At 49.5% G+C, this 18,167-nt stretch overlaps 1 protein-coding gene across 8 annotated transcripts in view; it reads left to right on the plus strand.

Moving 5' to 3' along the window:
- The window catches only part of PRRC2A (proline rich coiled-coil 2A), a 2,343,739-nt gene that overhangs the window by 1,022,877 nt on the left and 1,302,695 nt on the right, over positions 1 to 18,167 (plus strand). For all 8 annotated transcript variants that reach the window (XM_069635075.1, XM_069635076.1, XM_069635077.1 and 5 more), the window contains exon 12: positions 11,296 to 11,668. In XM_069635075.1, the coding sequence (XP_069491176.1) occupies positions 11,296 to 11,668 (373 nt within the window). The remainder of the gene's footprint in view (positions 1 to 11,295; positions 11,669 to 18,167) is intronic.

Below are 18,167 nucleotides of genomic sequence, written 5' to 3' on the forward strand. Positions count from 1 at the left end.
ACTGGTGCAGGATCCTCCTTGCACCAGCGTGGCCGAGGCAGATCTGGTACCCGGACCTTCTCAGCATGTCTTTCTCCCCTCCAGTCAAGCTGCCAGTTGTCGCAGATCTTCTCACCAGGGGAGGCGGTACCAAGACCAGGCATCTGTGAACATGAAGGCCTGGCTCCTGCTGCATTAGATTTCGGTGGCTATGATCTCATGGTGGTGTGCAAGGATTATACTCGGCAAGGCCAGGGCGTCATCTACTTTGAAGTGCTACGGAAACAAGGGGAAGCGCTTTGCAACTTGGCGCTGGTGGCAGGTCATCAACCCTCTGAGGGTCATGGCCTCTCGTATTCCTTATTTTCTATCATTGGCTAAATAGGGGCTGACTCATGCCTCAATCAAGGTTCATCTGGCGGCTATCTCCCACTACACCATGTCTCCGGGACGGCCTTCATTGTGGTCGCACCATCTAGTAGTTAAGGAGTTAATCAAGGGACTGTTCCGCTCGTTCCCGCTGGTGAAGGCTGCAGCACCGCCGTAGGAACTCAATGTGGTGCTGACTAGGCTCATGGGGGGCCCAGGGGGACCCATTCAAAGTTATGCATTCAGCTCCGCTCAAGTTTGTCGTGGAAGGCAGCATTTCTTGTGGCCGTTGCCTCTGCAAGACGAGTAGGTGAGATCCAGGCCCTGTCATGCAAGCGGCCATACTTGGCTTTCCACGAGATGAGGGTGGTGTTGCGGAAGCACCCCTCTTTCATGCCCAAGGTTCTGTCGGAATTTCATCTCAACGAGCCCTTGTCGTTACCTGTGTTTTTCCAATGCCTTCGTCGCCGGCTGAAGTGACTTTGCACTCTTTGGATGTGGCTAGAGCGCTGACGTTTTGTGTGGCCCGCACGTAGAGTCTCCAGAAAACTTCTCAGCTTTTTGTGAACTTTGGTCCTGTGCACCAATGGAAGGCCCTGTCCAAGGCTTCCATTTCCAGGTGGCTGTCCTGCTGTATCACTCGCACTCTTAAGTCCCCTCCCCTTTCCTCCATACTGCATGTGTCCCTTCCTAGGGATGGGAGACGGAACCTTTTTCACCCGAAAAAACCATCTTTCTCTTTAAATTTAGAGGCGTGCGGGGGTGCAGCCCTGGGAGCATGCACTGCCCTGACTCCACCCTCCAGCGCCCACCTCAGTCCCCTTTTCCGCATCGACGGGAACGGGCTGAATTCACCAGTGCTCCTGGGTTTCGATTCTGCCATGTAAGTCCATGCACAGATGACTCTTCTCTTCTATATTTTGTCTTTTTATCCTTCAGGTACTCTGTTCTAAGGCGTCATGCTCGTTCCTCCCCGGCGCATGTCGACTTCTACAGTGTTCGGCAGGTGTCCCTCCTACGACGGGCTCTTTCCAACTAAAGATCCCCACACCCTCTGCCTATGTTGCCTTGGCCCAGACCACGGCTGGCAAGCTTGTACCGCGTGCAATGCTCTCTCCTCAAGGTCTCTGAAGAACAGACTTGCCAAGGACCTAAAGGACTTTGTCTATCATCGATCCAAGCCCAAGGTAGGGCCACTCTTTTTCCAGCGCGCCTCGCAAGGAAGACTCCTTCCTAAGGACTCGCCCGCACAGGAGGGACCTCTCAGGTCCTCATACCAGCACCGAGGCTACATCAGCTACAGGCCAAGGGGTCAGTAGATCCTCCCGGTGACAGTGCTGAGGGACTGGACGGTTCTTTTACCGGTTCTTCACCCGAGGGGCCACACCCTAGTATCAGCAACATGTCCGAGGGACGCAGATCCACCGAGACACTAACGCCTATCAGGCCTCGGCCTGAGGAACAGGGTAGACCCTACGATGCACACTGAGGAGTCCTGGATGGGGCGGGGCCCAATGAGCCGAGCAACACGACAGAGGCACGTGGAAGGCAGCTTGACAAAATAGCCGCTGTGCTAGACATTCCTGACATCCGCCCGATACCGCACCAAGGCAGGGAGCAGGTGGAGGAACATGTCATGGCGGGACTGGTGTCAACCAGGTTTGTGGCCTACAGCCTACCCTTCGTTTGTGCAGGGCAGGTTTCCGCTGCATCCGTATGGGCAGGGCACGCAATGGCTCCAGCATCTACCCGCTACCCCGTCAATATCGCCTACCACTACGGTCTGTGAGGACAGAATTTTTTAAAGAGTCCTCTGCCTCATGAAATCTCCTTGGATGGGGGTCATCCTCAGGGATGCCAGCAGGGTTGTGCTCCTGCCAATGGCTCTGGGACCCCTGGCGCCCCTGTGCAGCCTCTGCCGCCCGCATCGGTCCCCCAACTGATCGTGCAGGCGGTTCCATACCAACCTCCGCTGCAGCCTCAGGCTCTGGTCTCCACGCCCCAGCCAGATGGACACGGATGAGGAGGAAGACCCCGACACACCGCCGTCAACCAAGGCCTTCCACGAACGTCTTGCAGGGCTGGCAGAGTACTTGGGCCTGCCTCAACCCGACGTTGAGCAACCAGCAGAGAGGGTCCTCGCCGAAGGCCTCATGCTGCATACCACAGCAAGAACGGGGATCCCGATGCAGAAGGACGTGGTCACCTTGGCCAAAAAGGGCTGGCTCAAGCCCCACTCGGTCCAGCCGGTCAATCAACGCCTCAGCGCCAAGTACAGGCAGATGGAGGGGGATACACACTTGCTATCGGCCCATCCTCAGCCACACTCCTCACTGATTGACGCAGCATCACTATACTCCAAGCCTCAGTCGTCCCCTGCCTCCTCGGCGGCACTGCTAGACAAGGAGGAGAAGATCCTGGAGGCGTACGGGAAGAGGCTGTATACCAGTGCGTCCCTGCATCTTATTCAGGCCGACGCTGATGCCATGCTGGCAGCCATAAACCAGAGGTTTTGGCAGAAAATTGCAGATTTCCTCCCAGAGCTTCCGGCGCAGAGCCAATAACGATTTAAGGCGGGATTGGCAGAGGCCAAGATGGTGGCAAAGACATCAGGTAGTCCACCGTGGCCCACATTGACACCTCTGCCTGGGCCATCTGCATTGCTACGGACATAAGAACAGCTTGGCTCTGTGCTACTAAATTCAACCCAGACGTCCAGGAACGCATTTTAGATCTTCCGTTCGGTGGGGGTAGGGGGGGGGGGGTTGTGACCTTTTCCATTCCACCACGGACGAGGAGCTGGACAGAAAGAAACACTCACAAATGGCCAAGTCTTTATCCATCCTTACAAAGGCCACGCCCAAAACGTGCACCCAGTCACAGCAGCGCTTGGACAAGGGGTGTAAATGCAGTGGCTTCCAAGAGCGGAGGTCCAGGCAGCCTGACCATTCGCCGACTCTATCGGCGCAAGCAACCAGCTTTTTCCAGTCCCCCTCCTCCGCAACAGCCTCGGAGGGAAAGAAGGCATGACACGCCCCTCTGGGTCCACGTGTCTCCAGTAGGGGGCAGTTACGCTCACCTGGTATCCACAGGGACGCCACCCAGCGGGGTTACTCGCTGGTATGCTTCTCAGCTTTGCCCTGATGTGGTCTGCGGGGAAGGTTCTGCCTGAAAATACAGGAGGACTGTGTTTAAGACTGACCGACTGGGGTAAGTATCCTCCCTCCACCCCCGTATGATTTCAGTCCCTCTGGCGCCCTCTCCTCACCTTGTGGGAGAATTAGACCTGCTCTCCGTTCTGCCTTCTTTGCAGGGGCGCGTTGTCTTTCATGGGCGAGTGCAGTCCAGTTACTTCACTGACGTCGGCCCGTTTGATATTTTTCAGGTAGGGTCTTATTGCTGTTCTTTAGTTTTCTTGCTATGCTGCATGCCTTTCTTTGTTTAAAATGTCCCTTTTTACCCCCTTAGGTGTGCGGAGCTTCAGCGCGGTGAACTGGCTTGGTTGAGCCCCATTGGTAAATGATGGTGCATTGAGAGCGCTATGATGCGGTAAGTAAGCGCTATGCGCAGCGCTGCAAAGTCTTGCCTTTGCTAACCTGTGTTTTCCTTCCTTGTAGGTCGCATTGTTCTTCAGCGCGAGTGGAATGTCCGGAGTGGTGCCAGCCGAGAGGCGACCAGCCAGGTAAGCCTTTTGAGCAGTTCATAATTTGTAATTGTCTCTACTGCTTTCTTTAATGTTGCCTCTATCTTCCTCTTTCAGGTTGTTCTGTCCGGGAGGTGTGCAGATTTGAGGAAGCTGTTCCTCAGTAGTTGCGAGTGTTTAAAAATGAAGACTGCAGGTAAGATGCTGTTGCTAATGATGTTCCTTTTTGTCTCCTTGCAGGTTCTGCTTCTCCGAGGTTCGAGGGAATAGCTGGACACAGTGAGCGTCAGGTTGCAAGCTGCAAAGTAATGTGAAGCGTGTTGTCTTGCTCGGGTGTGGTTTAAATAGTCCCAACAAAATAGTCCAGGAAAAGTAGTCCCTAGGCTACCAAACCCAAAACACTAGACCGCATAGCTTGGTTCTTAGGAACCAAGCTATGTGGATGCCTCCATGTTGGCTGACAATACAATAAAGTAGTTCCCAAGCACATGGTGTATGAGCCTGGCGCCATAGGCGCCAGGACTGGCCCCATGAGGTCTTTTGAAGAGGATGCCAGGTTCTAGAGGCCTAAGTCCCGACTCCACATGGCCAATGGGTTTGCCAGAGGGGGTTTTGGGCGAGGGTCGTGACAGCGGCAGGCTTGCTCTCCATGCACATTTTTGGTGCCAGAATTTCCGTAATCTCCACAGGCTACTGCCTCCCTATCTTAGCCTCTCCTCCACTCCCACAGGTTGGGATATCACCTCTTTTGGCGGAGATCCAGTTGCTCATCGAGAGCCATGCAGTGGAGGAAGTCTCAGCCTCCCAGCGAGGCTTGGGCTTTTACTCCAGCATTTTTGCCATTCAGAAAAAGAACCAGGTGGGCCTGAGCGTTGTGCCGGATCTTTCAACCTTCAACCTCTACAAAAATTCAAGATGGTTATGCCAGCTGTGATAAGAGACATTGTGCAAGGGAGACTGGATGTGCTCCCTGCATCTGGAGGACGTGTACTTGCACGTCCCGATCTGGCAGCCTCATCGTTCTCTTCTACGGTTCAGAATCATTGGCTACCATTTCCGATAGGTGCGTCCTTTCGGCCTCAACTTGGCCCCAGGGTCCTTTACCAGGCTGATGAAAACAGAGGCGTCCCTCCTTAGGTCGCAGGGTCACCACATCTACCCATACCTCGAAGACTGGCTCGTCAGGGTGACCTTTCCGGAAGCGGTGCATCACACGTCCCATGGTCTTATGAACATACTACACGAGCTGGGTTTTTCCCCCTCAACCTCAAGAAGTCGCAGCTGCAGCCTACGCAGAGACTGACCTTCTTGGGGTCTCGTTTGTGACACATGCTCCGAAAGTTTTTCCTTTGGAGGACAAAATCACGCCCATCAAGAGGGCCACAACGCACTTCCTCAGCCTGGTGGTCCCAACACCTACTTAGCCTCATGGCAGCAGTCCTATTGGCCGTCCTCCACAAGACACTCAGGATGAGGAGAGTACAGCTGCACTTTGCAGCATCTTGGGACCAGGAGCAAGGCTCACAGTCAGAGATGATCAACGTTCCTCCGTCGCTTCGCCCTGACCTCACATGGTCCTGGGCTTGCAACCGTGCAGACGGGCAAGCCTTTCCAGCAACCTACCCCACAGGTCACCATCACCACGAACTCCTCTCTCGAGGGTTGCTGGGCCACCCTGGACAACCACTGCATCCATGGCAGCTGGATTCGGCAGGAACAATACATCAATTGGCTGGAACTGAAGTCCACCTGGCTGGCACTCAGAGCCTTCCTTCCGGTTATTGAGGACAAGGTCGTCCTCATTCAGACAGACAACTCGACTAGCATGTTCTGTGTCAACAATCGGGGCGGTACCAGCAAACCCCCCCCCCCCCAACTGTGCAGACTTGCAGTCAGCATGTCGGAATGGGTCCTGGAGAACAATATCTACCTCATGGCCGTCCACCTGCCGGGGGAATCCAACCTGGAGGCAGACCGGCTCAGCAGACTGGGCGGGGACAACTAAGTGGCAGTTAAAAGACCTAGTTTTGCAGGAAATCTTCTACAAATGGGAACACCCGCAGGTGGACCTCTTTGCCTCCTGGGACAACAGGAAGTGCCAACTGTTCGCCTCCTGGCAGGCTCAGGGCCTATGCTCCTTGGGCGATACATTCCAGATTCAGTGGGACGGGATGATCGCATACGCCTTCCTGCCCATACCACTGATACACAAGGTGATGAGCAAGATCAAGGAGTGTCGCCACCTCAGCATCATTCTAATAGCACCATGGTGGCCAGCCAGACCATGGTTCTCGGAAATGTTCAGCCTCTCGGACAGGCCTCCCATTCGCCTTCCGACGGACCCAGCACATATTCTGGCGCAGCAGGGGTCATGGCCTGCCACCCCGCACCACAGAATCTAGCCCTCACAGCGTGGTTCCTGAACAGGTCACATTAGTTCACCTCAGCCTCTCCCAGGCTAATAGAGCTCATGCAGGTCGCCAGGAGCAAATATACCGGAGCCCAGTATATGAGCAAGTGGACCAGGTACTGCCACTGGGAAGCCTCTAGGAGTATCGGCCCCCTTGCATGTACCTTGGATGACATGCTCTCCTACTCGGTGCACCTTGCCCATTCTGGCATGCAGGTGGACACATGCCGCACTTACCTGGCAGCCATTGGGGCTTACAGAAACTCTGAGTAACAAATATTTTCCTCTTCCAACCCGATTGTCAAACATTTGACTGGACTCGCCAGGCTCTAACCGCCCCTCAAGAGGCCACACCCCGTTTGGGACCTCAACATAGTTTTGGGTGCCCTGGTGCACAAACCATTTGAGCCAATGGTCACTATTAAAACACCCTTGCTAATCCGCTTCAGCTCGGCTCGCAGAATCGGCGAAATCCAGGCGCTAGTAGCCTTAGAGCCATATACTACCTTTCACAGGGATAAGGTAGTTCTGCGGGTATTACCCGAATTGTTTGTTTACAATTTTTCGAATGACACAATTGTTCGAATAATAGGGGTCCTAATTGACCTTCTGCACAATTGACCGTATGGTCATTTTAATATATATTATGGGTTGGGTTGGTGTAATAATAATATAAGGGGATTGGGAGGGGGGTTTGGGTGGGGGTTGGATTGGGTGGGGGCTGCGGGGGGGTTTCCCCCCGCATATATATATCCTAATTGACAGTTTAAATTCGGTCAATTGTGCAGAAGGTCAATTGTTATTCGAACAATTGAAATTCAAACAATTCATATAGAACCGTTCTGCGGGCACACCCAGCATTCCTACCTAAGGTGCCTTCTGCATTGCATCTGAACGAAGAAATTGTTCTGCCCATGTTTTTCGCTGAGCCCAAAGACTAGGCACAGAGTTCTGCACTGCCTTGATGTCAGGCGTGCCCTGAAATTCTACTTGGACAGGACCATGGTCTTCCGCAAGTCAGATGCTCTTTTTTCACATTTGGCGGCTCAAGACCAGGGTACCAGGCCTCGAAGGCCTGCATAGCCTGTTGGTCTCGGCCATCAAGGAAGCTTAGGAGGGTCACCCTTTCAGCTTTCTGCAAGCATTACTGTTTGGATGCTGGCTCTAGATCAGATGCGGCCTTCAGACAGGGGGTTCTTAGAAACCTGTTTGCTTAAGGAGGGTCTCATCTCCACCCTGGGGCTACACTTCGTTGTAATAGTCCATGCAGTATGGTGGAAAGGGGACGGGATGTAATAGTAATTAGATGTTACTCACTGAAGTGACTAACGTACTTAGTCCCCTTTCCTCCATACGTCCCACCATCCTCCCCCGTAATGCGTGCTTCTAAATATAAAGGAGAAGGTGCTTTTTCTGGTGAAAAGGGTTGTCTCCTGTCCCTAGGAAGGGACGCCCATGCAGTATAATTTGTCACCGGTTGGCAAGCTGACCGCTGCCTGGCTGTCCGAGCTCATTCTACCAGAGCGATCGCTTCTACAACAGAGTTCCTGTTTTTTGTGCCCCTGCTGGACATTTGCAGGGCTGCTACGTGGAGGTCGACCAACACCTTCACGAAATTCTACTGCGTCGACAGGGATTCCAGGGAGGGGTCCAGAGTCGGCCAAGCAGTGCCGGCTGCGCAACTGTTCGCTTGAAAGTGGGTCTGGTGAGGAGGTAAGAGATTGCTTCTGTTGAGCCTTGCCATCTCCTGTGGTTGTGCATGTATGTACTGCTGTTTATTCTTTATTAATGAGCATCCATGCCAGACCCCATGCTCGAGAAGGAACAAGTTACTTACATGTAACTGTTTTTCTCCAGCATGGGTCTGGCATGGATGCTCATGCAAACCTTCCTGCGTGCCCCTTTGCAGCTCTTCTCTTGGTCCTATTGCCACTTTACGTTCTACCAAATCTGACGATGGCTGCCAGAGGAGGGGGGGGCGCTTAGGTTTCGGGCAGTCATTGGCTGGGGGCAATATGACCCAGAGCTCAGTGATTGGTTTATAGGAGAAAGACAGTTTAGAAACTAAACTGTTTTTTTCTTTTACCGAGGAGTCCTAGCCTGACTGGGAACTATTCATGAGCATGTGAATCCATTTAAGACCCATGCTGCAGAAAAACAATTGCAGGTAAGTAACTTCTTCGTTAACTAACGCAACCACACTATGAGTAATGCTAAGAATTTTATGATCCACGTTACACCATATGCATTATTTCGTTCCTCTTTTTCTAGATGTTGTGTGTTGGTCTGTCTTGTGGCCTGCTACACATGGTACCATGTTCTAATTGTGACAATGCACTGATAATTCCTATAGCATCGTATTTAGCAATAATTTCGGATTTTTTTGTGTGCTTATTATATGCCGTGGAAAATGATAACTTTGACTAAGATAATAAATGCCCCGATGAAGGACTTATGTAGTCCAAATTGCATTGCCCAATAATGCATCTGCCTATAATTGGAAATGAAACGCGTCTCTCCTGAAGACCATTGTCACCAGTGGAAAAAAAAAACTGGTTTATTGGACTTGAAATTACCTTGAATACAATCATGTATCTACATGATAGAAACTGACAACATGCATTGATTGGATTTAGGGTGTGCAGCCCACACCGAAAGCTGACAAGCCCAGGGTCTCTATTTATTATACGCTACCGTTCATAGAACTATTTGTATATAAATTCACATTACACATAAAAATTTCATAAAATGCACATAAAATTTCACATACACAGTATACTTCAATTCATCTTCAATGAATAAAGAACAGTACTGCATAATCGAAAAGAAACCAGTTGAGTAGAAAATCCCAACATACAAGTGTTCACCCCATTTGCCAGAGCTGAGTTTCATCCAATTTTCATATAATTCCAGCAGCATACTTCTACTCAAAGTGATGCTTAATGCTCAGCCAGATTTGGTATAACGTAATATGCGTTTATCTATTTTGTATTAAGACAGTGGATCCAAAAATCTTCACTTAGGATGGATTCATAGCTATGTACCAGGTGGTCTAACCTTACCATATATAAAGGACCTAATCTAGGGCATTTTAATGTCTCGCTGTTTCTACATTACTAGGATTATTACATATCCTACAGAATCAATCCTTCTGCTTATGTTTAACACCCCATAGTTGAACGTATGGGGAGCCGATGACTCCTTATCAGGAGTCGAAGTCGCCTAACTCCTGGATCTGGCCAGATAAAGTATGACTGTGGTCGCATAAAGCTATGGGATACCCTAGACACTTGAACATACCCGTGCAGAGTTTCCAGGTGATTATAATTACACGTCCAGTCCCATTGCTTTATTTTCCTGGATAGCACTTTTTTCAATTTTACATAGCTCGTTCTAAGGGCCTCTTCAGCTGCCACCAGCTTGTCTTGGGCACATGAATGTAACCAAAAAGCCATTGGGTAAACCATTATTGGGATATGAAGTATCCAAACTGCACTTCACTATAAGGTGATGTGTGTGATTTGTAAAAATACAATTCCAAAAAAGTCTCAGTACTAACAGTCTTGGGGACTAGTCAGTTTCCCTGTAAGAACATTCAAAGCAGGACAGGTTTCAATAATGAGCAAAAAGATGTGAGTGGTCCTTTAGGAATCTATGGAGGGAAAGATGTTTCATATGTAGTTATAGTTCTCCTAATGGTGAATGTATTTTTTTATGGATTTGTTATAATACATACCTATGATTCTTCTATGCTTTGGTGTTTAAAGGCCCAATAAATATTTGTATTGCATATACTTAGTACTGAAATTACTGGTGTTGATCTGTGTGGACCTCTGCAGCCCTAAATCACTTACTTTTACTCAGTGTAAGGCTTGCCTGCTTAGCTACCTTACCTTGATTCAATTTTGGCTCACCCTGTAGGTTCTCTGTTCACCATAATAGGTTGGCCTCCCATAATCCTCCCAACAATGCTGATTTTGAAAATCCATCTTCTCATCTGCTTTAATCGATAGAGGGTGCTGGGCTAGGCTCAGGGTGAGTCATTGTCTGCACAACAGCTGTATTAGTCTGCTTGTTTTCCCCACAGACGAAACAAAATGTCCAGAAGTAGGATCATTACCCCAATGGCTGTTATACTGATGCATTCTGCTGCTAACATGGTTAAACTAGCTGCCCCTCCAGCCCCCACCGCCATCGCTGGTGAAGCCAAAACCAAGTTAGAGCTGCCACAAGCGAGTTCCACAACACATTTGTAGTGAGATTAAAATTACTCTTGCAGGTGCCACATGTGCTACCACAAGATGGCACTCAAAAGCGGTGCCAATGGCAGGTGGACTTGAGTAAACTTTCCTTGGGCCCCAAAAGTAGACAGAGGTCCAGAAAACCCCAACAAGTGAAAGCTTTAGGAGTCCCTTAAAATGGGACAAGAGAACCCCAAAAATTGAACTCTGAATTAACACTCATCCACTGTTTGTAGTATGGCCTAACCTTCCTACTGCGCTAAGGTGACATCCCGTTGATGATTAAAGGTCCTGAATCTAAGAATAAGGAAAAGCTATTTCTGGTGAGCATTCTTTTAATAGTCCATGGTTGTGGGGAACCTAGTTGGTAGTAATGGGATTCCATTGTTCAGTCTGTTGGACTCTACAAATGTGCTAGTTTTGGACTGTTTGCAAAAGATAAGATGTGCCAACGAAGTGAGGAAGTGGTTGTTGAAGGTTGTAAACTCCCATGTGCTTACAGAAGGTTAATCGCTTACTGGTATGTTTATTGCCGGAGGTATCACTATAGGCTAGTACAGGGATTTCATTTGTATAAACAGTTTGCCTAAACACATGCATGACTGAATGACCTATTAATGTTTCTTTAATTTTTATTTTCGCTTTTGCCAAAGACTGCTGCTGTTCAGGAGAAACCGCCTACTCCTAAGCCACCATTAGGAGAGGATGAAGATGAAGCTTGGCGCCAGCGGCGAAAGCAGTCCTCTTCTGAGATCTCTGCTGCGGTGGAGCGTGCACGGCGACGACGTGAGGAAGAGGAGCGGCGCATGCAGGAGGAGCGGCGTGCCGCATGTGCAGAAAAGTTGAAACGATTGGATGAGAAGTTCCGTGTTCCAGAAAAGCGTCCCAAGGCCGATGCTGCGAAAGACGGCCCAGAAGGGACAGAGAATGAGGAGCATGCGGTCTCCCCTAGTCCCATGGTCCTTAGTAATGGAAATGGGATTGGTGGCAGTGGGAGCAGCAGCAGCAGCTTTGACTCCCTCCCAGGTAAATCGGCGCTGCACTTATTTAATGTTCGTCAGATAAACTTGCGCTCTCAATTTTGCCCATGTCCTTTGACAACCTGCTTGCCCTCCTTAAACAGTTTGGTATGCCTGCACTGCAAAGTTCTTCAAAAGGATGCTGTTACTTTAAGAACTATAAATTGGGCCCGTACAAGCCCCTTCCCTCTACCCGTCAGGCCCACACATGCCTCTCAACTGTTGCCTCCCAGTGCCACTTTTTCTGTCCTATTGGTTGGATGTGTGCAGAGGGTTAAAATGGATTTCAATGTGATCTGGCGGACAGATCTCAGGTGGCCACCCTTGATATAGTGAACAGGGTACTTTGAGAGGTTAGCCAAAACCCAATCGAGATGGCAATGGAGAGCAGTCGAGGTTATTCTTGGGAGAGAGAGTGGGGTTAGGGGCCCTTAATGAGTCCACACAATATAATAAACAATAATTCAATTTAGAACATTATGTGAAAATAAAATATGTAGTCTAGGTTTTCTACAGTCAATTATCACATAATACTAAACATATATACATTCACCATCTATATAAATGAACATGTAAATGTTCGTTTGTTCAAAATCTTAAATCTCCGAAATTTCTGCAACAATTGCTTTGAAATTTTCACACAGCGTTGCATTCAAATGTGTGTTTTTATATACCTAGCATATATAGATGTCCCACCTGTGATGGGTAAAAACATGCTTTTTCCCCGAAAATCAGCACCATCTCTTGGACGTAAAAGCAACACACGCTATACTAAATATTTTGATTCCATTTCAATGTTTCCGATTTGGAATGGCTCAAATACGTGCTGAGGAAGCAGCAGAGCGACGTGCGGCCAGACTTCAGGATGCATGGTTGCGAGCATGACGATCGCATTCTGCAGGCTGAGTGGCTAAAAGACGTCAACTAGAAACAGCAGATCATTGTCAAACACGACTCCGTGCTCAGCAATCTCACAATTACAATCGCCTTGCATTCCAGTACAACCCAGTTGATAATTATAGTTTGAGCCGGCATGTTCTCATCAGCACTGTGACTGAAGTCTGTCCTTATTGCAAGGCTCTGAAATTTAATGGAGAAACGAAAGGAATGTGTTGCACCGCCGGGAAAATTAAACTGCCTCAACTTGGAGAACTGCCAGAGCCATTAAAAACATTGCTTGCCGATGGAACTACAAAAAATATTGTATACCTACAAGCATTGTGAAATGAAACCTATTAGAAACGTGCGCTTTCTCTTTTCTTTCTTTTCCATTTAACCAGACTGAGCCACAGCCATGGGTGGCTGGGGACAGCTAGTAAGTTCATAAACATTCAAATGGCTTATTCACCACAGGAGGTAAGTAAATTAATGCAGTAATGATGGAACCAAGTCACAAGTGAACTTGAGCAGTCCATTCCTTAAGAAGAATGGGGCCTTGTGCCCAAAAAGTCACAGGAGCCACATTGCTTCTCGCCAGAATGTAGTCTCTGTAGGCAAGTTCTAATTTGACTTGTGTTGATGATATTTTAGAGAAGATATTCAACAAGGTTACTAGGTAAGTAAATTGTATTATCCATCAGAAAAAAACTACAGAGTTTTGTTGACCAAAAGGCAGATAAGGATACAAGCGGACTTGTTCCCAATGTTATCCTATGAAGGACATGATGAGACAAATGCTGTGTGTTCACTTACTCCCCAGACTCTGATTTTCTTAGATGGGTCGACTGGACGATTGTGACTAGGGCGGGGGCGGTCATTGGAGTTTGGATTTCCCGCTGCTGGTACCACTGAAAGATGTCCAGGAGCTGCGGGTGGAAGCATTCTTCTGGTCGGGGTCCAGATGCAACCCTTAGTGATGAAGAAATGCAAGATTTGCTGATGCAGTCATCTTCAGGACACTTCACAGGATGGGGGAAGGCAAGTTCCAGTGACGACTACCGCACACAGACGGCGGGCATGCTTTGTTGCAGTTGAAGAAACTTCTCTAGTCGGCCACCTGGTCAGATAACCTCCTTCCTCTCAGTGGGCGGACCTCTCCTCCTCCCTCCTGGCCTCGACCACTCAACTCCTCCTCCTTGGAGACTTTAACATCCAACTGAATGCTTCCTGTCCCTCCTCTGAACTCTTTTGCAACTCTCTATTCTCACCTCTGGTCTGACTCACTCAGCTGGGCACACTCTGGATGTTCTGATCTCCTCAGACCTCCTGTTAGGCAGAATCCTGTGCAGAGCCGTTGGGGACCACTACACACAATTAAGACCACAAGTGGTAATACAAGTTCACCTTTGGTACAAGCCTGTACTACTAATTTAAAGTGGTAGCAGTAGTGGAGCAGCCAGACTGATCTCAAGAGCAAATTAGCAGTAATAGAGATTACACAAAGGACCACAATTACTGTGACTCAATCAAACACTTTTTTATTTCTAAACCATCCGTTGGTAAAACACTTCACTTTTATTAAATTAAAGCCACATGAAAATACACTACACACATCCAATTCTCTTGGCACGCAACAACCCAAGGTAAGTAACCTATGTTTTAACGGACCGGTGTTGTGAAACAAGACGTTACCGGGAATGCATATGCGATCACTTTTTGACAGTAATGACAGTTCGGTCTTACGAAAGATGCGCGTATCCGCGGAAAGAAATGTTACCGGGGAAAAAACAGACTTGGCACCTGAGTTAACCAAAGAGTTGGGGGCAAAAATCATAGCCAATACTTTTGTCAAGGCAGACATAATCGGAGAACACTGACAGGAAAACAAAAGTCAGTAGGCCGGAGCCAGTGTCAAGTGTTCAACGTTGACAGGAGTACTTGGATATTGTCAACAGAGGAAGCAAAAGTTATAAGGAGGGAAGACGAGGGCAAGCCTTGGATGAGGGGAAAAGGGATTTGCCCTAGTTCCTCGAAGCTGGACACATTACCTTATTCAATGAAGAAGCTGATGCCACGGCAGTTGTTCCTGGTAGTTTCCTGCGGTTCCTGGAGGTTCGGTAAGGACGACGTCTGGAGGGGCCTGCATTACTCGGGGATGAAGCCAGCAGCAGCGACAGTGAATAAAAGGTGCGCTCCTTTAAAACAGGAGAGGCTCTTCCGATGGCTATCTGGACCACTACAGCAGTGTGCAGCGATTTCGACCACAGAGGATCCTCTGGCTGTGGAAGATGAGCTGGTTGACCCAACCAGGCTCAAGGGAAGAAAACTCCAGACTGTATCTTCTCTGGTCGTCGAAGGGTAGATGGCACAGGACTGCAGCAGGGCTTCACCGGGACAGGGTAGTTGCAGCAGCCGTTTTCTTCTCCGCTTCTTTGGTTCCTTGTAGTTCCAGTGGTGACTGACTTCCAGCCCAAGAGTCCTGCCTTTATGCGAAAATCCCCCATTCACACAGCCCGGCTGTCAATCACGCAGCAGGGGGGTTGTCCGGCCCCGGACAACCACCTCGGCCAATCATGGCACAGTGCAACTTGGGTTTCCTAGGATACCCTGTGCAGGGGGTGACTACACTCCTCCCTCACATTCAGCCCACCTAGACACCCAGGCGGCTAGAGGAGGGCTTCTTGACAGAAGCCCGCCAAAAGACGGTGAACAAAGAAGGCAAACCTGGTTTGCCGCGCAAAGTAAAACACAATAAGGACTTTAACAAAAAGAAATGGCGAATAAAACTGACCGCAGCCAAACTAAAAAGTATTTGGTCAAGCGGATTTATGTTCAGGGCGAATATAATAGCCTAAAACAATGCCATGTTTATATAGTATAATCGCGGTAGAAAAGTTAGGGTAGATACCACTGTCACCAGCCAAGTTTAAATGTTAGAGCAAAACAACGCTCTAAGAGGTACAGATAAAAAGGGCTAAGGATTGACCCTTTCCAATTCTCCATGTAAGATGGGGTGTACTGGATCTGTGGTTCAGTAACTATTTAAAGTTAATGGCCACTTTACCCTTTTCTGGGGGACAGTAGTCAGCCCCAGAAATGGAGTTGGTGGGAAGTCTAAAAGACAACCCTGTGTCACTGCACTGAAGGTGCTGTGTAACACACAAGAGTGGGGCTACTGGAAGTGGTGTGCTCCAGAGTCCACAATTACAAAAACAGCTATAATACACATGGCAAAACACAGGTAAGAGTGGAGGGAAAGCTCACCCTCTTACCAAGTAGAAAAAATAAACTCCAGAAATCCAGCAAAGCTGCTGATGGACTCACTAGGTAAGGGAAATTAGTCACAGAATGAGAATTCTCCCTAACCCCTCCCCCTCACCACTTGACTCTCCTGGAGTGATCACTTTCTCCTTTCCTCCCATCTGCACCCCTCAGGCCAAGCCAACTCAAGCACTGCCACCTACCTTCTCGGTCATCCGACCCATGAAGCGTGTGTCAGTTGAGGCTTTCGCCGCACTGCCTCCTTTTCTGTTTGACTGAAATTCTGATACAGCCCTATCCATGCTCCACTTTTCTATCTCTGATACTCTTGCTGCTCTTGCCCCTTTCATGAGGATCCGCTTTAAGCCCAAAACCGAGTGCAACTCCTGGTACAACTGTCCTAGTCGCCCTTAAACGCAAGTGCAAGGTGGCTGAGAGGAAATGGCTAGCTTCTTGCGACGCCTCTGACAAACTGGCCTGCCACCTGCTTCAAAGGCAATACCGGTTCTCTGTCCGCACTAGGAAGAGAGCCCACATCCAAGCCTGCGTGTCTGCGGCATCGAACAACTCGGCCGAACTCTTTAAAATCTGCAAGGAGCTGGCCAATCCTGCTGCAGTCTCTACATCTCCTGTCACCTCTCGGGCCCTCTGCACGGCCCTGGCTCCTCATTTCATCTCTAATACCCAGGACATCCTGTCCACCCTCTTGTCCTCGCCTCCTCCTTCTACTCTCTTCTACCTCCGGCCCCCCTGTGGCCACCTATCTACCCTCTTTCTCTTCCTTTCCTCTGTTCTCACCTGACGAGGTTTCTAGACAAGTCCGATCTATGAAATTCTCATCAAAACTAGTTCTTCCCTGTTCTTACGAAACCATTGAGGACCACTTTGACACCCTTGCTCCTACCATGGCTGACTTCTGCAACCGCTCCTTCGCCACTGGAGTCTTCCCTTCCCACCTCAAGCACTCTCTTGCGCACCCTCTTCTCAAACCCTCAGCCGACCACTCCTGCCCGGCTAACTATCGACTGATCTCCCTCACTGCTTTCCTGGGCAAACTCCTGGAAAAGCTGGCCATCTCCCAGCTTAATCTTCACACTGAATCTGTTGGTTTTTTCCATGGCTTCAGAGCAGCCACAAGCACAAACTGCTCTCCTGAACATCCGTAAAGACCTGCTCTCTAACCTTGATGCTAATCTCCCCTCCGTTGTCCTCCTTATTCGATCTCTCGTCTGCCTTTGACACGGTCAACCATGACATCCTGCTCAATGGTCTCCGTGATAACCTGGGTATTGCAGATCAGGCCCTGGCCTGGCTGACCTTATTACTCTGATCGACCCTCCCTGGTCCAACTTGGGTACTTCCTTTCACCTCTCTCACTCTCTACCTGTGATGGTCCCCAGGGGTCTAACCTCTCTCCATGGCTGTTCAACCAATACCTGGCACCTCTCACCCACCGCATTGCCGCTCTCTGCTCCAACTTTCAGTGACTCTGCGGATGACACTCAGCTCATTTCCAGGCTCTCCTCCGACACCTCTTCTCCTTCTCATCTCCGAAAGTCTGTCTGCTATCCAGGAGTGGTGTGCTGCCAACAATCTCTGCCTTAATACCAGTAAGATGGAGTTTCTCCTCATTGGCACACCTGCACCCTCCTTTCCTGTTGCTCTCTGGCCGGCCTCCCTTGGCCTTATACCTGCTCCCATCTTTGAGGCTAAGAACCTCGGGTCATCTTCGACTCCACATTCTTCTTTTCTCCTCACATCTCTGATGTCTCTAAGAAGTCAAACTACCAACGCCACCTCCTCAGATGTATTCTTCCTTTTCTCTCCCTCCTCCAGAAGCTCACTGTCTCTAGAGCTCTGGTTCTCTCTAGGCTGGACTACTGCAACAGCCTCTTTCTAAATCTGCCTACTTCTACTGTCCGCCCTCTGCAACTCATCCAGAACAGGACTGCAAGACTTGTCCATGGCCTCACGCCCAGGGATCGCATATCTCCAGCACTAAAATCTCTGCATTGGCTACCAGTAGCTGCAAGGGTTAAGTTCAGGACCCTCTGCATTGTCCCCAAGGCCTTCTGGGGCACTGGCTCTTCAATACCTCAAACGCTTTTCCTACTCGAGCTCTTCGCTCCTCCACTACCAACTCCCTCAGGGTCAGTCACTTCTCCAAGCAATGAGTTGGTGGTAGATCTTTCTACGGCTGGGGCCTCCCTCTGGAACAGCCTCTCTGCCTCTCTGAAACTTGAGGAGAACCATCTCCTCTCCGGTTCTGGAAGCACCTCCAGACCTTCCTCTTTGCTTCTGCCTTCTCTCTCCCTCTGCCCTGCTGATTTCAGGTCTGATACTGCACTGGACACCTGGCTACCCGA

The sequence above is a fragment of the Ambystoma mexicanum genome, chromosome 13 (assembly GCF_040938575.1).
Source record: "Ambystoma mexicanum isolate Mex_15411 chromosome 13, UKY_AmexF1_1, whole genome shotgun sequence".
Taxonomy (NCBI): domain Eukaryota; kingdom Metazoa; phylum Chordata; class Amphibia; order Caudata; family Ambystomatidae; genus Ambystoma; species Ambystoma mexicanum.